Raw genomic sequence first — 27,012 nt, 5'->3', positions numbered from 1 at the left:
CGCCGCCGCCCGAACCGAACCGAACCGGGCCGGGCCCCGCCGCACCGAGCGGAAGCGCGCCCTGCGCGGTGACGTCACCTCCGGCGGGCGGGGCGGGGATGGAGGCGGAAGTGACGGCGGCGGCGGCAGCGACGCGGGGTGAGTGCGGAGCGGGGCGGGCGGGGGCCGGGGGGGACCCGGGGCTGCCCTTGGCCGCTCCCGCCGCACCGTGGGCTCCCGGCGCCTCCGTGGGGGCGCACTGAGAGCACGGCAATGTCCCCGGGCGCTGGCACCGCGCGTTCGGGATCGGAGCCGGCTCCCGAAGCGTCCCCACTGCCCGCGCGCTGCCGCCGGCTCCGGGAGCGTGGGGCCGGCAGCGGCAGCGCTGGGCTCGGTGCTGGTGCTGGGGCCGGGGCCGGGCGGTGAGAGCCCGCGGCTGGCAGCGCTTGCAGCCCGGCCTGGGCCTGCCCTACCGGCTCAGCAGGGTTTACTGTTCGCCTTGAGAGCTCCAGAAGTGCCCTCACACCGCAGCGAGAAGCCTGGGAAAGAATTCAATCCCTTCTTCCAAAGCCCAAGGTGCTCCCTGTGATCCGAGCTCCTTTATCCCGGGGCTGGCGGCTCTGAGGGCTCCTGGGGAGCTGCTGACGCAGACGCTGGGACTGCGGGGCTGGGCTTCAGTCAGAGCAAGAGCGAGCCCCTCACCTCTGCAGTGCCCAGCACAGCCATGGTCTCCTCCAGGACAGGGTTCAGAGCGAGCCCCTCACCCTGCAGGGCCCAGCACAGCCATGGTCTCCTCCGGGACAGGGTGAAAGCCCTGTTCCTCTTTCCCTCAGGAGCCCCCAATCCTGGTTTGCAGGTGTGAATTACAGGGATTCTTGCCCTAAGAAAGACACTGCAATATGTTCAACTCCAACCTCATTTCCAGCCTTTTCTCTTCATTTTGTAAGGCAGAAATGTCTTGTGTAACAGCTGGGAGAGAGAGAGGCAGCCTGTCCTGCAGGGAGGGACTGGAGCCAGCCCTTCCCTGTACCAGGGCAGGATTGGGCTGCCCGTGCAGCTCAGGGGCTCCCCAGGGATGGGTGTGTGATGAGGGAGCTCTGCTCTGTGTGTAAGTGACAGAAAGAAAAATTCCATTTCTGGGGGAAGAAAAGTGGTTTCTCTTGAAGGTGGCTGTGAAGGACAGCAGCATGTGGAGGAAGGCTGTTGTTTCATGGAATCATGGAGTGGTTTTGGTTAAAGGGACCATAAAGATTATCTTGCCCCATAGACCAGGTTGCTCCAAGCCCCATCCAACCTGGCCTTTGAACACTCCTTTCACCCTGCCATAAATCTCTCCAGGCTGTGCAGAAGGCAGCACGGAATTCTGACCTGTGCAGTGAGTGCCCCACCTAAAAAAGGTACTTTTTTGGTCTTTTGAATAAATCCACATGAAATGACCAAATTCCAGGGAGTTTTCACGCACAGAGATCTCTGCAGAGTCCCTTGTATGCTCAGTCTCTGGCAGTGAGGGATGTCACTGTGCTTCTGAGCAAGGGGGTGCCCTGGGGGTGATGTGGGGGTGTCTCAATGAGAATTGGGGGTGTCTGTGATTTGGGAGATTCAAGCACCCCACTGACAGCTGCCTTTGGAGTTGGCACACTGGATCTGCAACACTTGGTGAGAGGAGTGGCTTGGGTGCAGTGGAGCTTGCAAGCCCAGGGATGATAAATGGCTGCTGTTTCTTCAGCACAGTTGTTATTACTGGCCTGACCTGTAATCAGTCCCATGCAGCTTCAATGCTGTTCTTCATCTGAGAATTTTGATCTTCCTATTGTTCTCATGGAAATAGTGCTGGGTTTTGTTTTGCTCTTCCCTGAACAGTTTGAGTTTCTGTATGTGAGCTCCTGTCTGTAGTGAAAACTGCCCAGGATGAGAGTTTTCTCCCACAAATGACAGATGTCAAGGTGGTTGTGCTCTGGAGGAGTGTCTGATTCCCTTGCTGTGAGTGCTCTGTGGTGTGTGCTGTGTCTGCACTGGAGAGTTAAATGGCATTTCAGAAGAACCTGAGGGCAGCTCCAGCAGGAGAATCCCAGAATGGTTTGATTTGGAAAGTTCATCTCATCCCACCCCTGCCATGGGCAGGGACATCCTGCACTGTCCCAGGCTGCTCCAAGCCCTGTCCAGCCCAGCCTTGGACACTTGCAGGGATGGAGCAGCCACAGATTCTCTGGGAAACCTGTGCCAGGGCCTCACCAGTCTCGTTGGTGGGGTTTGGATTACAAGCTGTGTCCTTAGAAAGGTCCAGTGTCCCCAGCCAGCCCTGGCTGTGACCTGCTGTCAGGAGGGAGCTGTGAGCTGCAGATGACCCAGCAAAATGATAAGTTTGAGTGCAGCATGCAGCCTGAGTGCCTCTGGGAGAGCAAAGCTGGTTTTGGGAACTCTTACATGTTATTTCTTCTTGTCCTGATGTAAGTGGGACTGCAGGAAAAGGAACAAATGACCCAAGGCTGAATGTCACAGCAGGTGAGTGTGACTGAATGTCACAGCCAGTGAGTTTGCTGCAGTGTCACAGTGTGCATGGGATCAAACCCCAACAGCCTGCTCATGGAAAATAGCTGTAATGGGAATGTTGCATCCTATTCAGAGCAAAGCTTGGCTGGTTTGTCTTTATTGATTGCAGCTTGGGGCTTCAACAATTTCTGGCTGACCTGAAGGAAACCTCTGAGGTGCTTGAACTAACCAACCAGACAGAACCAAACCAGCCAAATGCTGTGTTTGTGTTCCTAAAATGTCCAGTCAGAACCTGATTTCATCATTCTGTGGAAGACAAAAATGTGTTGAACATCAAATCTAAGTTACAGTATATTGCTAGAAATTTTCTGGGAAGAGCTGGTGCCTGGTGACATTCCAGATGCTGTGGTTTGGTGTGTTATGAGTGGAAAATGAATTAAACCTTTCCAATGCAGGGATCCTTAAATGATTTCTGTCACCAGTCTCCATCCACCTGACTGTCTGTGGTTCTCTGTGCTTGTCAGGCAGTTCTGTCTGACTGCTGCTGGTGCTTTGTCCCTTGGGTTTAGCTGTGCAAAAGTCTCTGGTTTGCGGCAGATCAGATCTGTAAATCTGCACTGTGGCTGCAGGAAACAGGACAGTGGAGGTGAGTACAGCTGTGTTTGTCCTGTCCCTGTTGTTGCTGTGGTACAGGAAGGGGTGATTGTTCCTCCTCAGCTTGGGCTGGGGGCTGCTCCCAGCTCATTCCATGGCTGGGGGAAGCAACATTTAAAGCTGAGTCTGAGATGCACATCCTGGCACTGTGTGGCTTCAGTTTGGGTTTGTCACATGTGTTTTCTAATTATTTCTCCTTCTACAAGGTCTTTCTCCCATGTTTTCTCCTGTCCCCAGGTCTGCTGCAGGTGGTGTGTTGTCACACTGCAGCAACACAGAATCCTGTCCCTTTCTGCTCCCCTGAAAGGAATGTGTTGAACTTCCCAGCTGAGTTATTTTGTGTCCTCTTCCAGCAGGAGACAAGATGTCAGCTGCTAGAGGACGGTAAAACCATCTCAGATGCACACTATCATTTTCTGCTTGTCTTCAATTAAACTGATTAGTAGCCCCCTTTGTTGTGGAGCTCAGGCCATTCCCCATGCTGCCAGCATGTACTTTGGCAGCACAGGCACTGGGATTTCCTGCATTGTTTGAGTCTTGGCCATTGACCTTCGTGGTCCTCGTTCTGGCACTGCCTCTGCTCTGGCAGGGGTGCAGAGGGCATTATTCAAACCCTGCAAGAAAAGAGAGAGAATTGCTTTAAAGGCATTGAGGGCTCTTTGTGCTCGGTGGCTCTGTGGGGTCATCACTGCAGAAAAGAGGGGAGTTACTGGGGCTGTCAGGATAATTACTGCTTTTTCAGTGTTCTCATCCCAGGCTAGATGACAGTGCTGAGATTTATAGTGAGTCATAAAAAGATGCCATCAGTGCTGTGTTAGGTGGTGTCCCTTTTGGACAGAGAAGGGAGAAACCTGGGCTTGGTTCCTTTTGGGAAGTCTCGTGGGTGCTGATATGCCCTGGATTGTGACCGTGGTCCCAAGGGTTTGCAGGATGAGAGAGAGGCGAGAATGTTGATTCCATGATCAGAAGGCTTGATTTATTATTTTATTATATATATACTACATTATGACTATACTAAAAAGAAAAGAAAGAAAAATTCTCAGAAGCTAGCTAAGCTAAGAATGGAATAGAAAAGAATGAAAACAAAGGAGCTCTCTCCGACTCTGTCCGAGAGAGCTCAGTCCTTGATTGGCCATTAATTGTAAACATCCAAGATGGGCCAATCACAGATGCACCTGTTGCATTCCACAGCAGCAGATAACCATTGCTTACATTCATTTTCTGGGGCCTCAGCTTCCTAGAAGGGAAAATCCTAAAGAAAGGATTTTTAGTGAAAAGGATGTCTGCGACACTGGATCTCTCCCAGCTCTGTACTGGGAGGCTGTGGAGGTTCTGCTGGAGAGGCTGGTGGGATTGTGCTGGAGCCCTGTTGCAGCCCATGCTGTGGGTGCTGGCTGTGAGAAGTTTCCCCTCTCCATCTGCTGGAGATGCAGGGACACACGAGCCAGCTGCCCCAGCACAGGGGAGGTCACAGAACTCACTCCTGCCACTGTCCCCATCTCTGTGGCCGTGGCTGCTCCTTGCCAGTAAATCATTTGCTCACCTGAGCCTGGAGTCTTGCACCTTGAACCTGCTCAAGGCCTGGTGCACTAAAGGAGCAATGCTCAGCTCAAAGGCTGAAAGCACCTCTTGATCTGCTGTTCCCCTTTCCATCTGGAGCCTTCCCACCCATCAGGTGCCTGCTGTTGGTCTGGGAACAGCCAGGCTCCTGTAGCTGTCCCTGGTGTGCCTGGTGGGCTGATGAGAAGGGCAGATGAAGTCCTTGAAGGAAGATCTTTGGAACAAGATGCAACTTCTGCATTATTGATTTGTTTGCATAGTATTGTGCAGGTTGAATTAAATTATCTGGAGTGAGATCCTGTACTTGATGTAGAACAAATGCCAGAGTGCTCAGGTGGGAGTAAGAGCTTTTAAGTCCAGCAGGCTCTGAGGTTAAGGGGTTGGCAGTGCCAGGCTGATCTGCTGATTCTGTGCCTCAGGGCTGCCTTGCCATGGATCTGTCCCCCTGTGATTTGTACCCAGAAGAGAAGAAGCCTCTGCAGTGGGACAGGGACAGCCTGGGCAGCCACACAGAGCCTCTCCAGGGTGACTCATCTTGTGTTTCACAGAACCTGTAAATGAGCTTGGGTAGAAACGTGAGACACATGAGCCCTGTTGCTGTTGAAATCCCATGCTCTGCCCTGTGTTGGTGCTGACTTTAAGCTCTTTTCTGCTGGGGAAGTAAATGGCTGCAGTGGACAACCCAGACACGTGACTGCTGGGGCACAGTCATGGAAAATTGGCTTGGTTGTCGTGGTTATTTGCTCTGATATAACTTTTCATAACACTGTCAAGCAGCTTTTTTCAAGCCTGCTGGAATGTGTTATTCTTTATTTCTTCCCTTGTGGTATTTTTTTTAAAGAAGCACTATCAGAGAATTTGTGTAAAACATGGATTTTTACTGTTGTTGTGGCTAATGACTTACAGGCTCCTCTAACTCACTAGGACTCTTTCCCCCACTTTTTATAGCAAATTAGCACAGAACCCCTCTGTTTATTTTAGTTGTAGCCCAAGGTTATGATTTATAGCAGGAGAAGCTAAAATAGCAGTTGTTAACTCTTCCAGTGTGATGAAATCAGATTTGCCTGATTTTAGTCTCAGCTCCTGCCTTGTTTTTTCTCTGGGGAGGGAAATCATCACTTTTGCCTTCTGCAGGGCTGGGTTGCTGAACTTACCCAGTGGTTTCTCATGTAAGCAGGTGTTGAAGAGCTTTGCTTTGCTCCTATACAGAAAACTCTGGTGTTTGTTTCTCTCTCTCTGGGGAAGCTCAAGTGCACATTACAGTGGGGAGCAGCCTTATGTTGGGATATAAAGGTCACAAGTGTTTCCTTTCACCTCTCCAGCTGGGAGCCAGGCTGACATACACCGGAGGTGGCAACAAGTCCTTGCAACAAAAGGAGCTTTTGGGGTGTTTCTCCTAGGGAGACCTGCAGACCAGCCAGTCCTTTCTGTGTGGGCTCTGTAGCCTTCTTTGTCCAGCTCCGGCAGAGCTGATTTCCTCCTCTGGGGAAGAATTGATGCTGTTCCTGCATTCCATGAGCTCTCTGTGTGGGAGACCTCCAGCACCAGCAGTGTGTTGTATGCAGCTCTGTGACAGTGCACTGCTGTGCTCACCTCCCATGAAATCTTTCCAGTGTGAATATCAGGTAGTAACAGAATATTTTAATTGGTGTTTTTAAAATATATCTCAAAATGTGTTTTAACTTCTTTTTCCATTGTTGCAGGTGAAGGGGGAGAAGGGTGTGTGAACACCCATGAGTGAGCTGTGATGGATAACAAGGACTCAGAAGCTGAGATCCACCCTCTGAAGACAGAGGATGTGAAAGCTCAGGAGAACCATGAGCACTGCGTGGAGAGGAGGATTGTCAAGTCCTCGGGGCTGTCCCGGCTGTCCCGCTGGCGCACTGCTGCCTTCTTCATCTCCCTCTTCCTCTGCCTCATCATTGTGTTTGCTTTCTCCTTCATCATTCCCTGCCCAGAGAGGCCAGTTTCAGAAAGAACATGGTTCCAATACTACAACAAAACAGGTGAGCTTGCTGCAGCAGGATAAATACTTACCTAGAGTCCTTTTCCTTTCTGTGCCTGGGATTTGGGTTGTGGGCCTCTGCCTAAGCACAGACCTGCAGGGATGCAGCCCTTGGGAGCCACAGCTGTGAATACCTGACCTGGATAAGCAATGGCCCATCATAATTGGAGTGGCCTTCCAGGAGGTGTTTACAGGACCTGGTGGAGAAATTAAATTCTGCTCTGAAGTGGTAACAAGGTAGCAGGGTGGCCTCAATCACAGAAAAAAAAAAAAAAAAGAGAGAAAGCGTATCTGGGAAAAGACCTCTGTTGAAACTTGCTTTTTAAAATGTTCCTTTGGAGCTCAAGCTGAGGTTGGAGGCAATTAGACATTTTTCCTCTGTCACTTTGACTTTCTCCCTTTTCCCCATAGCCAACATGAAGGGAAAAGGAATAATTCCATCTTGTTTTTTTAATAAATTGCTCTGTAGTTATTACAGCTATTTTTATTCTGGTTGCTTTAGTTGGCCCTTCAGCCTGGGTCCTGCTCCCCAGTGGCTCTGCAGTCGTTTCTGGGAGAGCTTTTCTTTAATCTTGTGTGCAGTAGGTTGTGCTGGATGTGCTGTAAATGCAGAGATAGTGCTCACAGCAGGGACTGAGCTGTGTGTGGTGCTGCAGACACCCCAGGTGCTGCTACTCTGAGCTCAGGAAAACTGCTTTTAGCTGCTAAAAATGTGTAGTATCTGGGTTTTGTGGGGCTTGGGTGGGGCTTCCTTATGCTTTGAGAATACCAGTCCCACTCCAAGATCACAGTTGTTCTTTGTTCAGCATAGTTCAAATTCTGGCTGCTTGCCTCTTAAAAAAGACATCCTCTGGGGAACAGCAAATTGAAAAAATTGTTTGGCACTAACTTCCTGTCCTTGGTACTTGTGTACATGATTTTTTTTTCATATAAAAGCCAATTTGTCCTGATGTTACACTGTCCAGGATGGAGGCAGTGAGTAGGTCTCTAGGAATTTGTGTTTTGCTCCAGCTTTCTCTGCTGTGGGCTAAGGAAATCCTCACCAGAGCCTGGCTTGTGTTCTCTTGCAGTGCCCTACCCGTTCCTTGCTATAGCAGATGTGAGTGAAGACAAAGTACAAGATGTGCTCTTTGCATTCAAATCTGGCGACAGCAGCAGATTCAACGTGTCCTGTCTGGATGAAGGTACCTGATCCACAGAGGGCTGTCCTTTCTCTTCCAGCTCCAGTGAGGGGCTGGGGAGAGGAGCTGGCTGAGTCCCAGCTCCTGGCTGGTGCAGGGGCAGCTCCCTCTGACCCCTCTTGTCCCCAGGGCTGCCATCTCCCTGTGCCTTCGTCGCTGCAGTGTCTGGCAGGAATGGCAGCGTGCTCTGGGAGAGCCCAGCTGCAGAGGAGGTGCAGTGGCTGCAGTGTGACATCCAGCAGCTGGGCACAGCAGCGACCCCGGGCTGCATCGTGGTGGAGAGGCCACTGTCCCTTACAGCAGTCAGCCTGAACACAGGTGAGTGCCAGCAGAGCCCTGCTGCCACACAGGGCTTGGGCCACTTGCTTTCCTCACCTGGTGGCCTCCAGGAGGGATGTCAGTGTGACATGAACATGAAGAACATGGCACTGGGGATTTATTTATTGTTTGGAAGCCTTGCCAGAGCTGCTTGCTGGGCGTTGAGGAGCGCGTGCTCTCAGCCTCGCTGTTCCAAAGGTTTGCTGGGGGTTTGTGCCAGCCACTGTTTCATAAGAGCAGTGTTCCAAGAGCTTTTGAAGCAGTTGGAGCAGTCACTAGCTGTGTTACTTTATGCTCCCCAGGGTTAGGCACAAACCGCACCTGCAACGTTTCCCAGTTATTTGTGTGTGCGTGCCAGGAGTGCCTGCTGTGGCAGGAGGAGTGGGAGTTCCAGGCATTTATGACTTTAAAGTTGTCAAGGAGAGCACTTAGGATAAGTGTTTGCCAGGCTGTTTCAGTAGTCTACAATTCTGCCTAGTTCCTCTGGAAAGGTTTCTTCCTTTCTAAACTTAGAGGTGGAGAAATTCATCATCATCATCTTGCCTAACGTGGGTGGGGGTAAGGAGTGCCTGCACTACTTTAGGAACAGTGATCATCTGCTGCACCTTGAACCCTCCTTGCTGGTGAGGCCTAAAATACATTTCTATCTTGGAGGTCATCTTTCAAAGGTCTAAACAATATATATTCTCCCTAGGATGCCATTCTTTGTATCACATCCTGTTTTCCAAAATTTGGAATAAAGAATAGCAGGAGGTACAGCTCTAAGGAATCTGAGGAGAATCAGGTGTAGGTTTAAATTTCTAGTGTATAGATGGAAGTGTAGATACACACAGAGCTAGAAAGTTTCTGTACCAGCAGAGACCTCTTATCACCATTTCCCTCATGTGTAGGCTTTAGCACAGGTTATTTTTAGACTATTAATGAAGTAGGTACATTCAGGTCAAAGTGTAGAAAGTTGGCTGTGGAGCCAAAGGCTTGTAACTAAAGACAGCCATAAAGGCAAGTGTGGAGAGGAGCCAGGCTAAGCTACAGGTCACAGCAATACAGGGAAGAAAACATTCCATAGATAACTTCAAAGCAAGAGAGGAAAAAATGCATCAGAAAAGTGAGTAACCCAGGAGTTTATGTATTTAATGCCTTTTTGCTATTAAGTAGGTTAAAAATGGTTTCTGAGCTTAGCTGACTGGGGGTTAGGAGGGCAGAGCAGAATAAAATGTATTTAAATAGGCTAAATGTATTCAAAGAAGCAAAGTCTAACTTACATCACAGTGTGCTAAAAACAGTAGCCAGCACAATCTTTAGCTGTTAATGATTCATCATCGTGGAGGATTTGGTGAGATTCCAGGGCTCTCAGGCTGTCTAGCCCCTGCCTGTAGGAAGATTGAAGGAGAGATAGGCAGATTATCATCTGAATGTGTCTGATGTGGTTTTGATCTTTAAATGCTGATAAAGTTAGTGGCTTTTTTATCAGTTGAAGTTTTTCTAAGTCCTGCTTTCTTCATTGCCACAAGGAGTGACCAGAGTGGGCAGGAAGGGAAGTGTAGGAGGGCATGCTCCTGTTTGTGTGGGACATCTAACATTCCTGCATGTTTATCTTCCCAGCAAACTGGGACACATAGGAGCTTAAGATTAACTGTTCCAGGTCAAAGCAAAGGTCTTTGTAGCTGTTCATTATTCCATCTCTGCCATAGCCTGAGGGAGAGTCTCAGGAAAGAGGACAGCAGTAAGAGTTTTGTTACATCTTCTCTCTTCATCTGATCCTCCAGCAGCCTGAACAGTGAGCCCTGTGGGTGGTTCTGGTCTCCTGAGGGATTGGGCAGAAAGGGCACCATGATGATCAGATGATGGAACTGCTTCTGTCTGAGAAACCACTAAATAAACACACCAGAACTCCAACCTGGAGAAATCTGACAGGGAGAAAAGTCTCTGCATCTGATTGAAGTGAGAGCTGAGCTCAGTCTTCTGAGTTCTGATTTTATTATTCCTTCCCGACCAAAAAAACCCCAGCCCTTTCACCCAGGTTAGATTTGCAGTCTGGGCACTTGCCTGATTTCCATCTTGGCTCCTCTAGCAGTGACCCTGGGCTCTGAGGAGGCACTGCAGATGTCAGGGATGACAGTCCCATCTCCTGCTTCCTGTGCTCCCTCTGGGCTGGCTTACAGCATGAAAAACCTCTCAAGTGCTTGGTGTTGAATCCAGCTCACTGTCACCTGTTTCTCCTGACTCAGACTGTTCTTTTAAGAGAATAAGATATTTTCTCCCAAACTCTGTCAGCTGTCTAACCACCCAAGATTAGATCCTGGAAAATTAGAGCCTAGAAATTCACTGACAAGTGAATTTCATTAGCATGGTCTTACTCTTGTACCTTTGGACAGTCCTGAAGCTAGAATGTGGTAATTTAAAACTTCAATTCTTTCTTTTTCCTGCTTATTTTCTTCGAGGGCAAAATTCTCTGCCTTGCCATGATTTCCTAAGGAAACCAGGAAATCTGCTCTCTTCACTTCACATCTGTTGTCATAGTAACAAATCCAAGTGGTTTTTTCAGCTTTGCAGTAAAAGCTTTGGAGCAATTCTACTAGAAATACAGCCTGCCTTAAATTATTGCAGACGGCATCAAGTAGTAATTCCTCGGCTTTCAGTCCAGCTGCCTTCCTGACAAAGAGCAGATGATTACTTTGCATTCCTGAAATGATAATTGCTGTGTGTGATGCTGGGTAAAGGGGAGGGTAAACATTTGCCCTGGGAGCACCTAATCAGACACTGAAATGTTCATTAGAAAGAAAATCCCCCAGCAGTGTCCTCCCTGCCAGATTCCACTGCAAATTCCACTGGGCAGTGACTGGAAAGTGGCCCACAGCTGTGGGCACTGGTTGGATAGAGCCACTCCACTGCTCTGGAGCTGTTGAAGAGAAACCCACACCAGCCACCCCCCTGTTTGTTAAAAGACAAATCTTTTGTTATCTCAGTGTACAAATAAGTTTGGGGGCTGTGTGTTCTTCAGACAAGGGAGAGGTGGGATGTGGCCTGAGCTGGGGCTGGTCATGTCAGTGGGGAAACATCTGCAGGAGGCAAATTGCAGCAAAGAAGGTTCTGCCAGGAGTTGCAGCAGCCCTGGTCAGAATTCAGCTGCTTTATGGTCTCAAAATGTCTGTGCAGATTTAAGTGCACAGCAGCAGGGATTTAGATCACAGCAAAGGCTTTTCCCTGCCATGAACGTGCTGGGAAGCTTGTTAACCAAAGGCACAAGGGAGGCAAGCTGTTCTTTGTGCCAGGGTGTTTGGGTGCATTCCTGCTGGCAGCTGGGATTGCTTTCCAATGTCAGAGGAAACTGTGGATACTGGGATTCATTGGGAATGCAGAAAAGCAAGGAAGTACCCCATGATCAGCATAGATGTGGCTGGTTTGTGGTGCTGATGGGCTGGACAGGAGCAGTAATAACCTTTCAGCCTAAGATGCCTTTTAATGACTGTTTCCCACTGTGTTCCAGGGGAAGTTCTGTGGAGGCAATCCCGTGACTTTGGAGCTAATTACACTGTGCTGACTCCTTTATCAGTGATTCCAGATGTGGATAATGATAAAGTTCAGGACCTGATGATCTTTATTACTAAAGAAGGCCAGGTATGTCATCCTGAAGCTCTGATAAGCCTGGTGGCTGCCACAGAGGATGGCAGGAATGCTGTTTATTTGCACCTTGTAGTCTCAGAGGAAGTGTCCAGAGGCCTCTGGTTTCTGTGGGTTTGGGGTGGGTTCTTTCCCACCCTCCAGAGATGTGCTCCCAAATCAAGACAAGTGTTTTATGGTTTAAAAAAATGCAATAAATCAAAGAGCTGGGCAGTAATCCTTCTCCCTTTTCAGTGTGCTCTCCTCACTGCATGTTCCTGTGCTGTCTGGGGAGTGAGCTGGGGCAAGATGAGCTTGCAGTTTTCTGCTTCTCTGCCTAAAGAAGTGGAAGTGAACAAACCCTGACAGCTTTGGCTCTTAGATCAAAGCACAGCTGACAGTCAGTGCTTTTGTACCAGCACTGCCCTTTTCTGATCCCTTCCCTCTCTGTGCCTGTGGTCTGCTTTGCACTGCTCTTCCCAGCGTCACTGTGCTGGTTAATCTGAGTTCATTTAGTGGAACAGCTGCTGGTGGTGTTATCTCCCTCCAAATGTTGCTGCTCCCATTTCTGAGAGGGGAAGGTCATGTACCCAGAGCAGTTTTTCTGCTAAAACATCTCCATCCATGATGGAGTGGCACAGCATTGTCTGCATGCCCAGTGTGTCCTGTTCAAAGCACACAAATTCCAGCTCCCTCTGGGTCTGATGGGAGCAGTGGGAGCCCCATGTCCTCATAACAGAGCCATGGAGTCATTAAGGTTGGAAAAGACCTCTGAGGTCATTGAGTCCAACCTGTGACCAATCCCCTCCTTGTCACCACCCCAGAGCACTGAGTGCCACCTCCAGGCTTTCCTGGGACACCTCCCACAGTGGTGACTCCACCACCTCACTGGGCTGTCTCTTCCAATGTTTAACAACCCTTTCTGGGAAGAAATTCCTCCTGGTGTCCAACCTGAACCTCCCCTGGCACAGCTTGAGGCCATTTCACCTTGTCCTGTCTCTTTTTCCCTGTGAGCAAAGCCTGACTCCCACCTGGCTGCCCCCTCCTGTCAGGGGGTTGTGGAGAGAGAGGAGGTCCCCACTGAGCTCCTTTTCTCCAGGCTGAGTCCCCACAGCTCCCTCAGTTCCACCTCAGACCCTTCCCCAGCTCTGTTCCCTTCCCTGGACCTGCTCCAGCACCTCAGTGTCCTTTTGGAATTGAGGGGCCCAGAACTGGGCACAGCAGTCAGGTGTGGCCTCACCAATGCCCAGTACCAGGGCAGAAGCATTTCCTTGGCCCTGCTGGCCACCCTGGCTGATACAAGCCAGGTGCTTTCTTGGCTTTTTTGGCCAATGTCCTCCATAAGAAAATAGGGTTTTGCTGTCCAGGGCATTGTTGTTGCCAGAGTCATCAGAAATTCCATCTTCTCCACCTCCTACAGTTCTCTCTGTTTTCTTTCCTCCTCGCTTTTGCTATCCCAGTTATCTCAAGACTTTGTTTTTTTAATCTTTGGCAGCCAAGAAAAGTTTGAATGTAGCCTCTGTTCTGCAAGGCTGCCTTTTGATCTGTTTTCCATTTTAGCTCTCTTGCTATCTTGGTATGAAATCCCTTCCTCCCTCTGGATTTGGCAAGCACTTCCCCAACTTAAGGAAAAGTATGTTCTCTTTTGAGAATCACGCAAATGCAGGAGCTGGAGTGGAGATCTGCAGCTTGGGAAGGGCTGGTCAGGAGGGAGATTCAGCACTCAAGTGGAGGAGCTTTGCTGTTATCAAGGGCTGCAGCTGAAAGGAGAAGCTGTGAGCAGTCTGTGGAAGGGTCTGTGTGCAGGGGGTGAGAGGGCAGCATTTCCAGAGGATCCCATTGATCCCATTGAAAGGAGAAACTGTGAGCAGTCTGTGGAAGGGTCTGTGTGCAGCATTTCCAGAGAATCCCACTGACCCCTCCCTGCTGCAAGCTTCAGCACAAACACATCCCAGAAAATGTGATGGTTTTTGGGATCCATCTCCTGTGGCAACACAGAGGGGTTGGCAGTGCAGCTAGGAAAATGTGTTTCTCAGTCCCTGTGTAAATAAATACCCCTGGCTGTCCCTGTCCCAGGGCAGCCTCTGGAGCAGTAAAGGTGCAGCTGACCTGCCAGAGCTGGTGTGTGTCTCCTCCCAGTGCAGGAGGCTGGGAATAGCTGCTGGATGTGTTGTTTTCCCTCTCCAGCCGTGTTATTGTTCTCCCTTTTTCACCTGCCAGACTCTCCAGATTTGCTTTGGATTTCCTTTGCTTTCCAGTCCCTCCCTCTCAAGGTAGAGGGCAGGGTTCCTGCCTGACTCAGCATCTCTGATGGATGCTATTTCTCCTGGTCAGATGTTTCATTTGTCCCTAAAGTCCATTGCACTCCCTGGACTCTGACTGTTGCTCAGATATTTAAATCTGATCCTGACTTTAACCTTTATTCTCCTGAGTGAAGTGTTTCTTGTGGATTTTGTTACCCTGCACAAAGAATAGAAAGAAACCTTTCAGCTCTTTTATCTTCTTGGACTCACATGAGCCTGAGGAGGAGTAGATTAGGGCAGTTAAAGCATTTGGCAGAGCTGCCACGTGAAGCCAAGTTTCCCATGTCCATGTGCTGCGTTGTTGCTGACATTAGGTCATCTCCATCTTAGACTTGCTGGATCTTGGATCTTTGCTGTCCTTACAGAGCTGGGGCTGCTGTTCCACAGTCCCAGTCTGTATGGAGGGTGGGTGACAGGGGTAGCAAATTCTCAGAGCAGCTGGCTGTGCTGGAAGTGGTTTTCAAACTTCCAGAAGAATTCAGAGCAGAGAAGAATTCTGTCACCAAACTCCCGCCCGCTCCTCCAAAACCAGGGAGAGACTTCCCATCCAAGCCAGTGCTGCTCCCATTCAATTGCTGTTTGGTACCAGCTTTAACCTTGTTGCTTGTTGTCTGTAATCCCTCCCCTGTGCAGGTGAAGGTCTCCATCTATTCAGGAAAAACTGGCCAGCAGCTTGGCTCCACGGGCAGCCTGAGGGTGGATGGCGCCGCTCGCCACGTCCGGCTGCAGCTGCACTCCTCCTCCTCCTACTTCCTTTTCTACACAGGTACAGCTCTGCTGGGGAATTCAGTCTGCAAGAGGGATTGTAGCTGAGATCAGGGCTAGTAAACATCATCTGACAGTGTGGTTTGCATTCTTACAAGCTGTGTGGAGCTTTCACCTAGTCAGAGAGCTGTTCGGGGGGGGCTTCTGCTTAAACTGCAGTTTGTTATGTACTGTAGTGATTTTATTTAACAAATGTCAAGCATGAAAGGATTAGGCAGTCATTTATAGCAAATGATTACTGTGGAACACTTGGATTATGAACAGATAAAATGTTAAAAGCATTCAATAGCAGGCTTGAGTCTCAAAATACCACTACAACTCTATGATGCAAGCCCTAAAAATATAGTTGATCTGACAGATCTGGAAAATCATAGAGTTCAGAGCAAGGGCAGGATAACTTATCTCTCTCATCTCTCTCATTCTTGTCTTTTTTTTTTTTTTTTTTTTTCCTACAGAGAAGTCTGTCTATGCATATTCCCTGAAAGACCTGTGCAGTACAGTAGTTGGGGTGGAAGTTAAACTTCCCAGCTTCCAGCTGGATTCTCACTTGGAGAAGAACATTGACCGTGCCACACACCTCTTATCCCCTCTCAGGTGTGAGGTTATGTCTTGGAGGCTGGTGGAGTGTGGGGGGCTGGTGTTCCTGACAGGATGGCCTGGTGGGACTTTGTTCTCTCCTGGCTGTGTGGTTTTTGGACTAGGAGCACATCCAGAGTTCCCAGGACAAGGGTTGGTGTCAATGGCTTCATCAGGGATTTACAGAAAAGCAGAGAAAGCACATTGGGGTTTCCTATTTGGATTTACTGTGCAGGGCAGAATCTCCAAACCTCACAGTAAAACCATCCATGGCCTAGAAAGCTTAATCATTTCTCTGTCCTTGTTCAGCTTTGAAGACATTCGCTACCTGACAAAAGTTCCTGGGCACTCACGGGACAACTTCTTGGTTGTGGACTCAGAGATGGCCAAACTGATCAGCACAAAGGATCTCCACACTGTGTGGACCCTCAATGTGTCCCGTGTTTTGAGGTAGTGTTCTCACTGTGGGCTGGATGTGGCATTTCCAGGTTCCCAGCAGCAGCAATGTCCTGGCAGATGCAATTCTTTTTTTGCCTGGGTCATATCTTGGTCTTGCTTATTGTGTTGTGTTCCCTCAAATGCTGGGAGCTGCTTCAGGAGGGAGGAGCTCAGAGCTTGGCTTGCTCATTTTGTGCCTGCTGTGATGTGGCTGGGCCCAGAGCTGGGGTGGTACCAGGCCAACCCCATGGTAAGCAGTCAAGTCTCTTAGCAGGGCAGGTGTGGGAGGATGGAGGCAGCTGGGAAAGCAAAGTGTGCCCAGCCATGAGGGTGGCTTCAGGTCTGTCCCTGCTCTTTCTCTCCCTCAGTGAGCCCCTGCTCGGTTACTACAAACCTGATGCCCATGGTGTCGTCCTGGAGAGTGAAATTGGACCCAACAGGAAGAAGGTTTGAAATTCCTTCCTTTTAACTTCCCATTTCTCTGTATGTCACAGCTCAAGCAGGAATTGAGCCAAGGACAGCTGGTGGGTTGTGTTCCCTCTGGCTGATTTTAGGAAGCTTTAAGCTGTGAAAGGATCTCTTTCAACAGGTTATTGAAGCCAGCTCAGGCACTTTAATTCTCTTCTCAGCAAGAGGCTTCAATGACAGAACTTTGAATCCCTTGAAGTAGCTGCAGAACTTGTGATTTTTCTCTAACATGGCCAACTCCAGTCTCACATCTCTGTGATGCTCTGCTTCAAATATTTCCCCATCTTCCCATGTGTCACATACTCGTTCCCATAGACAGTGTGAGGAGAGACAGCTGACCCGACTTCTCTCTCATGGCTTGTGAGCTGCCTTTGTCATGAGTTCCTTTTCTTTCTTCCCTGCTAGGTTATGATTGTTGAGAGTGAATCTGGAGCAGTCCAGTGGGAGCTGATGCTGAACTCAGGGCCAGGGAGCCCTGGCCCAGCCACCCTTCCCACTGCAGATCACCGCTCTGCCTTCCTCATGTGGGGAGACTTCCAGGAGCCAGGCAATGACACAGTGAGTGCTGGGGCCAGAATTGGGTGCAGTTACCCCTTTCTCAGTGCTGATATTCCCACTGACCCTGCAGCCTCAGGCACTGGGTGTGGGATCTGTGTCCCTGCAGGTGGCGGTGGCACTGACAGCTTTTGTCATCCTCAGCCTGGTTATGTAGAGAAAATGAAATTGGTGGCTCTGTGAGCAAAGTCACTGCCCTGCCTTGGTGTAGCACTGTCTGTGAGGTGGGAGGCTTCTGGTCTGGTACCTCTGGAGTTGCTGCTGTTTCCCTGGGAGCCACATGAATATCCTCTGTGTGCCCCAGGCAGCCTCAGGCAGCCTCAGTGCACAGCTCAGCTGCTTGCAGGGCGCTCGGGGCAGTGACAGGCAGCACTGGTGACAGTTTGTGTCTCAGAGGCTGCTGAAGCACCAGCTGAACTTCCTCTGCTTTCCTTGCTTGCTCTGCCAGCCCTGAGGCAGAAATCTGTGTGCTCCCTGCAGCAGACAGGCCAGCTATTTGCAGGAAGCTCAGGGTGGGAAGGAGAGCAGTGAGCAAAATCCCAGCTCTTGTCCTGATGGCATCGGTCAGGCTGAGCTGGGCTGACACAGACAAGTGTCTGGCTGGGTGTGAGTAATGCTGAGCCTGGTGCTGCTGCTGTCTCTGGGATAAGGTGTGAGTGTGTGTCCTGTTGGTTGCAGAGACCCAGAGCTCCTCTCCAGAAGCTCTACCTTTTCCACCCTTCCTACACTAATGTCGTGTTGGAGCTCCGCAACAGCACCGACCAAATCATCGCGTTCACTGGTGAGTCCTCTCCTTGCAGCCCTCCAGAAGGAGCTGCAGGAGGACCCTGGTCCCTCCTGGTCCCTCCATGTCCCTGTGGGGAGGTGGGTGTGGTGGCCAGCCCGGCGCAGGAGGCTCAGGCTGTGTTTCTGTGTGCTCCTGTTGCAGCGGCGCTGTTCGAGCGCAGCCGTCACGCCTGCTACGTGCTGCTGCGGGGTCCCCAGCCCAGTGAGGGGCCAGGCCCCGTGTCCCTGATGAAGAGGAAGCTGAAGGAGGATGTGGCAGTGAGCAGGGTGCTCTGGCTGCGCCACACGCCCGGGGATGAGGAGCAGCACATCCGGGACCGCCTGTACAGGATGCGATTCCAGAGCCGAGACTGAGCTGAAGGGGAGCAGGAGAGGCTGCCCTGCTCTGCAGCCCTGCTCTCAACAAGCCTAGAGCCTGCAGTCCCATGGCAAGCTGCCTTTCTTGATCCACAAACCAAAGTGGGGCTGGCAGGGAAGCACCCCCAGTGTCCAGGGACACCCAGGCTGTGTCCGTCCTCAGAGCTGATGGGACTTCAGTGCTTGGCCACCACTGAAGTGTCATCAGCTCGGGGAGGAGGGCTTTCCCCTCCGTCCCTCTGTGCCCACAGAACTCTGCTGACTCAGGAGTGTCTCTGGAGGAAAACATGTGCTTGCTGAGGTGCCAGAATTGATGATTTCTGGGATGCCTGAGAAGTGGAGTTGGATGTCTGGGAAGTGGAGTTTGCTGTGTGGTGTTAGATTTCCTTTCTGAGTCAGCTCTCCTGGCTGGGGAGAGCTGCTTGGCTGTAAGTTGATTTGCAATTACCCTCTCCTGGATTTGCTTCTGTAGTTTGGGGGTGTTGTGGTGACCCCAGCCATGGCTGTGGTGTGTCTGGTGTCACTTGGGCCAGCAAAGCACAGGTTAAAGTGTCATTCTACTTAGCAAATGGCCTTTTCTCCCAAGAGCAGCCCCATGTGTCCTGCTCTGCAGTCACCAGCCTGCCTGTGTCTGTGTCCTCTGCTGCTTCCTCTCCAGCCAGGCTGTGCAGAGTTGGTGGCACCAGGAGGGAGCTGGTCTCCCACCTGATGGATGCATCAATGTTCCTCCCTTCCCTCAGCCTGCTTATAGGTGGTGAGAGATCCACCCTGAGCCCAGGCTGGCTGTCCCTGGAGGTGCCACCACCACCTCTCCAGCTTTAAGGAACCAGAGGATCTGGCTTGAGTAGAATTGCACTTTAACCTTTTCTTGGAGCTGGGATTGCTGCTGTGGGAAGCCCTGGCAGTGCCAGCACCCTGCTCACTCAGCCTTGCAGCTGCTGAGGAGCCTTCTCCAAGCACTGTTGCTGCTGCCAGGAGGAGGGCAGGAGCTCTGTGCTGCCTCCCTGCCATTGGAATTGGAGTGATGCTGGGTGAGGATCCTCAAGCACCCTCCTCCCTGCCCAGCCTGCTGTCCTGAGGGGATGGGACAGGTTTCTGTGTGAAGATGCCATGTTTCTCCTGGAGATCCATGCAGCACCATGAGGTGTTTGCTCTGCCCTGTCCTGATGGGTGCCAGTGCAGGCTGTAGAAACAGAGCCTTGAAAACATTTTGAACCAGCTACTCAGTCCTGAAAATAAAAAATAGACCTAAAAATAACCTCTCTCAGGCTCTGCAGTGCTGGAGGGGGTTTGGCCAGTGCCTCCCTCCCTTGCTGAGTCTGACCCTGGGGGATGTGTAGAAACACTGTAGGATGGGAATGTGCAGCATCAGGCATCAGCTCCTCCCTTCAGCCACTGCTGGGCTGAGTGTGCCAGCTCAGAGCACAGCCCCAGCCCTCCCAGGCTGCCTGGGCACCTCCTGTCCCAGCCCTGTCTCCCTCTGCCCCACACCCTGGGCAGTGAAGGGAGCAGCCTTGGGGTGTGTGGCTGTGCAGGGAGCCAGGGGTGCTCTCTGCAGATGCTCCACAGCCTTCAGAGCACCCTGGGCTCAAAATGTTGGGCTTGCCCCTCTGCCTCTCTTCCCAGCTGTTTTCTGAGGAGTGCAGGAAGGTTTCCCAGCTGTGTCCCCCAGCTTGGGTTTGCTCTTTAGGCCTGACAGCCCCCCTGTGTCTGTGCCAGTGTTGCAGCCATGAGAGGGCTGCACTGAGGCTGCCCTTGGCCAGCTGGGGCAGGGCACAGGGCAGGGCACAGGGCAGGGCACCCCAGGCTGGCACTGCAGCCCAGCCTGAGTGCTGGGTCTGGGTTGTTTCCTGCTGAGATTCCCCTGGCCGGGAGCACGGGGAATGCCTGGGCTGTGTTCTCATCACACTCTCCCTCCTCAGATCCCTACCCAGACCTGACCTTCCCATAGGCACACTGAATGTTCCTTGAAGGGAGCTGGATTTTCAGCTTGGAGGAGCTTTCCTGGCTTTAAGTTGTCCAGAAATATTTCTGGACAGTTTGGAAACGCAGATTTTGCTGTGGCAGCTCAATTAAACGCATCAGTGCCAAACCAGCACCTTCTTAACAAAACCAGTCTGTTTCCAGCTTGTTTCCTGTGTAATTGTTTTTTTTTTTTCTTTTTGCAGTATTTGATGAATGACTTTGTGCCTTGATTCAATAACTCAGCTGGGTGGCAATGGCTATATCACTGTGTTATGTGTTGGTGTGGTTTTTAACACTGAGACTGTTTGGTTTGGTTCTTTTAACTTATTGCAAATTGTGCCCTACAGGACTCGCTCTAACCAGAATGGTTTCAATAAATCCTCTTTTGCATTGTTTGTAAATGGTGCCCTGCTTTGATGTCGGAGGTTACACAGGATTTGGGATTTTTTGTGAGCCCTTTGAGTGACCTCCTCAAGGCAGAACCCCCTTCCTTGGGAGGGATCCAGGAGTCCTGGTGATGCTTTGATGGCTGAGCTGCTGCCCTGTCCTGCTGCGGGCAGGCGATGGAGCAGGAAAAGGGAGAAGGCAGCGCGTGGAGAGAGGCTGCAGTTAGATAACGAGGCCGGGCCAGCCCGTCCCTGCCCCCCCGGGGCTCTGTGACCTGGTTTTACACCCCAGATTCCCTCTGCAGTCCATCAGCACGAAAATCTCATGCCGGGGTTTGGATTTGGATCAAGCCGGAGGGAGACGCGTGGCGGGCGCTGTCTCCTGGAGCCGGGGCCATCTGTCACTGCACCCAGGGCCCAGCTCCACCCTGGCACCGGGGCTCCAGCAGCTTCCCCTGCCCCGGGGATCTCTGTGTGCCCAGCAGGGAGCTGAGAATGCCCCTCACTCTGTGCCAGGCTCTGCGGCAGGGCAGGATCACCCCCAGCATGCCAACCTCCTGTGTGTGCTAGCCGGGATCGGGGATGGCACCTCCTTGTCCCTTTGGGGCTGGAGCTGTGCCCAGCTCTGCCCTGTGGGTACGTGTGGAGCAGGCTGGGCTCCAGGGCTGAGCACTGCTGGCCATCAGCCCCCTCTGCTTTATGTAACCACCAGCGATAATCCTGTGCAGCTGGGGCTGTGCTCCCGGCCGGGGAATAATCCTGCCCTGCGATCCCCAGCCTCGCTCAGATTAACAGCCACGGACAGCACAGTGGCTCAGCTGCCAGCCCTGCTCCTGGTGCCCCTGCCAGCCCACAGGGCCATTCCAGAGGCCTTTCGTCCCTGCCGGTGTGTGGGTGGCACACCCTGAGTGCCAGCTGGGCCGTGCCAGGCTGGTGCTGCCCCTGGGAGCCTCAGGTCGGTGGGTGCTGGCTGTGCCATGGCAGATCTGGTCCCCTCCCGGCCCTGCACCCTGGCTGGCTGCTGCAGGCATGGCAGGACATCGCTTCCAGCCCAGAGAACAGCTCACAATCCAGAAATGAGCAGCACTTTGTGCCTCTCCCACCCTGCCGACACCTCCCTGGCCCCGGTCCCCAAGAACCACGGGAGCCTGCGGTGTTTCCCGTGGGGTTTTACTGTGCCCGGGCTGGGGAGCAGGGGTGACCCCGCACCAGGCCGGCTGGGTGCGGCTCCCCGAGGGGGGACAGGGGCTGCGGGGATGTGAGCGGGGTCAGCCTGGCTCCGGGGGGTTATGGCTTCTCTCCTTCAGTGCTACTGCCGGCAGGGGCTGGCTGTGCTGGGTCGGGGCGCTCCGGGGCTCTCAGCTCTCTCAGCTCTCCTCCTCGGGCACCGGGGCCGTGGAAGGGCTCCTGCTCCTCTCCTCGGCATCGCCCGCGGGCAGCAGCAGCGCCGGGCTGGGGCTGGAGTGCCGCTGTTTGCGCATGAAGGGGAAAACGCTGCGGGCAGAACGGGGTCAGAACCGGCGGGGACCGCCCCTGGTGGCCCCAGGGACAGCCCCTGCCCTCACCGCTTCTTGGTCTCCGGGGGAATGACGGCCTCGGCCAGGAGGTTCTTGTAGAGGTCCGACTTGAGGAAGCGAGGGTAGGAGTCCTGGGCGAGCAGAGAGGTCAGGATCGATCCTGCCCAGCCCTGCTCTGCCCAGCCCCGCCCTCACCCACCTTCTTCATCAGCATGTAGATGTGCATCTGCGCATCGTCCATCACGTAGCGATGGGGCGTCTTGATGCCCTCCAGGGTTCTCTCCATCGTCTTGCTGTCGATGTTCACCCAGCGCGTGGCCCCGGGCGCCAGGAACTGCCTGGGGAGCCACAAACGTGCTGAGCCCGGCCCTGCCCTGGGCAGAGCACCGCGATGGCCTCACCAGCCCCGAACCTTCCTCCCGAACCCGGTGGCACTCACTGGTAGATGGAGTCCACGATCTCGGCGATGCGGGACTGCTCCCCGTAGCGCAGCTCCTCACACGCCTCCCAGAAACTCAGGTTCTCAGCTGGGGAGGGGACACGGTGCTGGGAATGGGGACACTGGGCACCCCTCATGGGCAACCCCAAAGGCCACCATGGCTGGGCATGTGTCCCCATGGGACAGGGAGAGCCAGCTGGGGCAGGGAAACTGGGGCAGATAGCTGGGAGGTACTGGGATGTGATAGGGATGTGATGGTGGGCTAAGGAATGGCAGGACATGGCAATGGGTTGGTTTGGTGGTGTTGGGATGGGGCAGTGGATTAGGCACTAAACGGGTTTGTGGTGTTAGGATGGGGCAGTGGATTAGGCACTAGTGGGACACGGTGGGTTTGGCAGTGCTGGGTCAGAGTGGTGGGTCTGGGGTGCCAACCCAGAGGTGTTTCAGGGCTGGGGCTGGCCCCCCTCACCACTGAACTCCTTCTTGAGGAACTCCAGGAGCTGTGTCCGGCCCAGGGGGTCGTTGATGAGTTCACTGAAGTTGAAGCCCCAGCGCTCCACGCGCAGCTTTGTGGGGGTTGTCACTCTGTGGGTGAGAGTGGCACTGGGGCTGGCAGCCCATGGCAGCCTGCATGACCCCACAGACCCCATAACCCTGCAGATTGGGGTTCTGGGGGGCTGGGGCACTTACGTGGGGGCATTCATGGCCCAGTACGTGGTGTCATCCGTGATCCAGGGGTTGCTGGGCAGGCAGCCGGACATGATGGGGTCGTGGGGCACATACTGCTCGTTGAACTTGATGTACCTGCCAGGAGTGGTGGCTGGAGGAGACCAGGGCCACCAACCCCAGCCACCATGGGGACATGAATGGGACGTGGCGGGGATGTGCCTGAGCTGTGCAGAGCCTCAGCCCCACTCCTTGCTCAGGGCTGGGGTGCAGAGGTGCCAGCACCAGCTGCTGGGGTGTGGGTGCCCCTGTCACCCTGGCAGGGACCCAGCCGTGGCTGGGGCAGCTGCTGCCACTCACCCCTCAAGGCAGATGGAGGATTTCACCCTGGTCCTGGCCATGGCCTTCTTGCAGTACTCGATCTGGGGCCAGGCACAGGGCAGATGTTGGGGTGCCTGGCAGCTCGTGCCCCCCAGAGCTGCCCCCACCCCTGGCCCCACTCACCTCTCGCTTGTAGTAATCCATGTTCTTGGTCTGCAAGAGATGCACGGGGCTGGGTGAGGGCACGGTGGGGCTGGGACATTGTCCTGCCCCACCACCCTGGACAATCCAGGCAACCAGTCCCCCGCCCCGGGACTCTGTATCCCATCCCCGTGGCCTCCAGCCTCATTCTCCAGCCCTCCTGGGGCAGAACAGCCCATGGAATGAACCCTGGATCCCCCCCTCCACACCCCAGTGTGACACCAGCCCCGGGTTAGTGACACTTACGTGAGCACAGGACACGGCACACGGCGCAGAGAAGAGAAAGTGGGTGGTTAGTGAGGGCAGCCTGGGGGTGCTGGGGCAGCATTAGTGGGGTCACAACACTGGGAAGGGCTTGGTGGCTGCTGCTGGCACCCCAGGGCTCCCTGCAGGGACCAGAGGTGCTGCCACAGAGGGATGCTCGTGCAAGGACAGACACACGGACCCTTCATGCTCGGGGTGGGGGACACACGGATGCTAGCAGAGCTGGGGCTCACCCCTCACCCCAAAAGGGGCACAGTGTGGGGTGAGCTGGATGGGCACCCACCGGGGCAGCTCTTCCCCCCGGCACAGGCACTGGGTGTGCCCTGTGCCCGCTGGGGTGCCCGGACACCCCACTCACCAGCTGCACACGGGTGGTGTGGCAGTTCCTGCGCTCGGGACCCTGCTCCAGCACGTTGGGGGCTCCTGGCTGCAAGGACAGCACCATGCTGGGGGCTGGGGGGACCCCCTGAGCCCCTCAGCCCCGCTGCTCGGGCCGGGGCCTGCGTGGTGCCAGGGCTGCACCCCCAGCCCGCCCCTGCCCCGCGCTCACCGGGGGCCGGTTGACGAGCCAGTACGCCTGTTCCTGGCAGTCGATGACGATGCGGTCGCCCTTGCGCCGCTGCTTGGCTGCCCTGGCCGTGCAGAGGCAGCGGGGAGGTGCTGCTGGCACCCTGCCTGCCGGCACCCCGGGCTGCTCCATCCCGGCCTCTCCATCCCGGCCGCTCCCCGGGCGCGGCGGGGCCGGCCGTGCCCGCACTCACCGGAGCTGCTCCCGCGCCTGCATCACCACGAAGTCCCACGTGTGGTTGATCCGCTTGTGCAGGAGGTTGTAGTTGTCCTGGAGAGCGACAAAGGCACGGTGTGGCCCTGTCCCCTGGCCTGGCTCCAGCACAGGCACAGCCGTGTCCCCCGCCCGCTCCGGGGTGAGCCGGGACTGCCCCAGCCCATGGCAGGAGTGGGGAGGGCCCCGCTCACCTTCTCGTGCTCGATCAGGTCACCCTGCTTGCGGATGTTCTTCTTGGCCAGGTAAATGGCTGCAGGAAAGCGGCGGCGCTCAGGGGGCTGGAAAGGGCTGGAAGGGCTGGAAAGGGCTGGAAGGGTTGGAAGGGGCTGGAAGGGCTGGAAGGGCTGGAAGGGGCTGGAAGGGCTGGAAGGGCTGGAAAGGGCTGGAAGGGCTGGAAAGGGCTGGAAGGGTTGGAAGGGCTGGAAGGGGCTGGAAGGGCTGGAAGGGGTCTCAGCCCGCGCTGGTACCGGTGGCACTGCAGCACCTACCGTAGTCCAGCTCCGTGGCCGGCCACTTGGTGCTGGTCCAGAAGTAGGGGGTCTGCGGGGAGGAAGAGGCTGAGGAGCTGCCCTGGGGTGCCCGGGGGGCAGCCCCGGCGTTCGGGCCGTACCTGGAAGCGGTAGGGGGACTCGTCCGCCCGCAGCACCAGCGAGCGCGGGTCCTTGAGCGGGTAGATGTAGCCGTGCTTCACGATCAGGTTGCCGAGGTGCAGCGACTCTGCGAAGTGTGATTGGGGGCTGCGTGCAGGCTCGGCAGCCCCAGCTGCTCCTCCCTGTGCCAGGGCACTCACCCTCCTCCGTGATGCCATACTTCTGGATGAGCCACTCCACGATGTCGTTCCCTAGGGATGGAGGCCGCGTCAGTGGGGTGCAGGGGGGAGCCCCACACTGATATGGGGGTGTTCTCGGCCGGGGCACCTGGCACAGCATGGCAGTGCCAGGGGTCACGCGGGGTGACGGGGGCTCTGCCAAGGACGAGCGAGCGCCCGCCCCGCGCAGCCGATGCATAATTGATCCCAGCTGCAGAGGCGAGCAAGGGGCGCGGGAGGGGAGCGGCGGGGCCGGCGGTGCTGCTGGGCTGGGGACACCCGGGGAGCTCCCGCGCCCCTTCCCCACCAGCTTCGGGGGCACCCCATGGCGGGCACCCACCTGTCATGGCGTGGGGGATGACGGTGATGAGCAACCGCTGGTTCCTCATCTTGATGCCCATGTCGGGGTCCTGCATGCTGACGATCATCCGCTCCATCTGCCGGGCAAAGAACGCCGTGCTCAGCCCCGCCACGGCGGCTCCGGGCCTGGGCACAGCCTGGCTCCCCTCCCCGTGACCCCGGGCACGCTGTGACCTGGGCACAACCCGGGTCCCTGCAACCCGACAGGGGCGCCCAGTGCCCAGCTTGGGGACAGCCTGGCATGCCACAGCCTGACCGAGGCACCCGGCAGCCGATGCTGGAGCTGCAGACACTCATCCTCCCGGCATCCCTGGCCCGGGGAACCCCGGTTTTGGGGAGTGAGCTCTGCCGAGGCTCTGGCAGCAGCCCAGCCCGGCGTGGGGAGCAGGGCACGCAGCTCCGGGCGCTGCCCGCGGGTATTCCCTCGCGGGGCGGTTCCCGGTGCCCGTGGCGGCGCCGGGCCGGGCTGTGCCCGCTGTCCCGGGCTCGCTGCTCGGTGCTGCTCCCCTGCTCCCCGCCGATCCCACACCCGCGCCGCCGGCGGCCCCCGGTGCCCGCGTAACCCAGCGCAGTGTCAGCGTCCGGTCCCCACGGTCCCCGCGCCCCGTCCCCGCTCCGCACGGTGCCGGTGCCCCAGTCTGCCCAGTCCCAGCGCCCGGTACCGGATCCGCACCGTGCCGGTGTCCTCTGTACCCCCGCCCCCCGATGCCGGTGCCCGATCCCCACAGCCCCAACACCGGGTGCCCGCCGTGCCCACTCCCCTCGTTGGCGGTGCCCGTTTCCGCCGTGCCCCTGCGCGGTGCCCGCTCCCCGCGGGGTGGCTGCGGGTGCCGGTGCCGGTGTACCTCACCTTGCGCAGACAGGGCATCTGGAGGCGGGGGTGCCGGCCGCGGGGGCCGCCGATGGTCATCGCGGGTGCGCGCCCCGCGCCGCGCCTCCGGCCCGGCCCCGCCCCGACCCCGCCCGGCCCCGCCCCGCTGCCCCCCCGCTCCTGCCGCCGCCTCCACCGGGAGCCCCAAACCCGGCCCCGACCCCCGGGGCCGATCTGACCCTGCCCGTGGCACCCCCGGCACCCCCGGCCCCCGCTGCCCCCGCAGCCTCCCGGTGCCCCGGAGGGGAACCCGCGCTGCTGTGGCTGCGGGATGGCGGCTCGGGCAGGGGCCGGGCGGAGCGCTGAGGGGACAGGAGGGATGCTCGAGGGGTGCGGGCAGCGTGCGGGGCTGCGGACAGCGCGGTCACCGTGCGGGAACTGCGAGCGAGGTGCTG

The 27,012-nt window shown here is 55.0% G+C and overlaps 2 protein-coding genes across 6 annotated transcripts; one reads left to right on the top strand and one right to left on the bottom strand.

Moving 5' to 3' along the window:
- The first annotated feature begins 6 nt into the window (after window positions 1-6).
- FAM234A (family with sequence similarity 234 member A) lies at window positions 7-20,401 on the top strand. Of its 3 annotated transcripts, none has more exons than XM_014270653.2 (12): window positions 7-138; window positions 6,387-6,689; window positions 7,759-7,872; window positions 7,999-8,187; window positions 11,675-11,805; window positions 14,724-14,856; window positions 15,311-15,449; window positions 15,741-15,881; window positions 16,238-16,316; window positions 16,743-16,895; window positions 17,571-17,673; window positions 17,821-20,401. In XM_014270653.2, the coding sequence occupies exons 2-12, from the start codon at window positions 6,431-6,433 to the stop codon at window positions 18,030-18,032; spliced, it is 1,653 nt and encodes a 550-aa protein (XP_014126128.2). In that variant the 5' UTR covers window positions 7-138; window positions 6,387-6,430; the 3' UTR covers window positions 18,033-20,401. The 3 variants fall into 3 exon arrangements, with proteins under 3 accessions (XP_014126128.2, XP_074408789.1, XP_074408788.1); XM_074552688.1 differs by lacking the exon at window positions 7-138 and adding an exon at window positions 801-1,376; XM_074552687.1 differs by lacking the exon at window positions 7-138 and adding an exon at window positions 4,174-6,308.
- RGS11 (regulator of G protein signaling 11) lies at window positions 20,119-26,752 on the bottom strand. Of its 3 annotated transcripts, none has more exons than XM_074552684.1 (17): window positions 26,597-26,752; window positions 25,727-25,823; window positions 25,369-25,419; window positions 25,189-25,295; window positions 25,067-25,118; window positions 24,770-24,828; window positions 24,556-24,632; window positions 24,345-24,426; window positions 24,153-24,221; window positions 23,513-23,542; window positions 23,369-23,430; window positions 23,033-23,146; window positions 22,812-22,927; window positions 22,343-22,430; window positions 22,103-22,241; window positions 21,952-22,034; window positions 20,119-21,880 (listed from the first exon to the last, which is right to left on the bottom strand). In XM_074552684.1, the coding sequence occupies exons 1-17, from the start codon at window positions 26,654-26,656 to the stop codon at window positions 21,754-21,756; spliced, it is 1,413 nt and encodes a 470-aa protein (XP_074408785.1). In that variant the 5' UTR covers window positions 26,657-26,752; the 3' UTR covers window positions 20,119-21,753. The 3 variants fall into 3 exon arrangements, with proteins under 3 accessions (XP_074408785.1, XP_074408786.1, XP_074408787.1); XM_074552685.1 differs by having other exon boundaries at window positions 23,513-23,536; XM_074552686.1 differs by lacking the exon at window positions 26,597-26,752 and adding an exon at window positions 26,420-26,590.
- Window positions 26,753-27,012: the final 260 nt, after the last annotated feature.

Source organism: Zonotrichia albicollis, chromosome 16 (genome assembly GCF_047830755.1).
Source record: "Zonotrichia albicollis isolate bZonAlb1 chromosome 16, bZonAlb1.hap1, whole genome shotgun sequence".
Classification (NCBI taxonomy): Eukaryota; Metazoa; Chordata; class Aves; order Passeriformes; family Passerellidae; genus Zonotrichia; species Zonotrichia albicollis.
The sequence above is the reverse complement of the archived record's forward strand: the minus strand, read 5'-3'. Positions and strand labels throughout refer to the sequence as shown.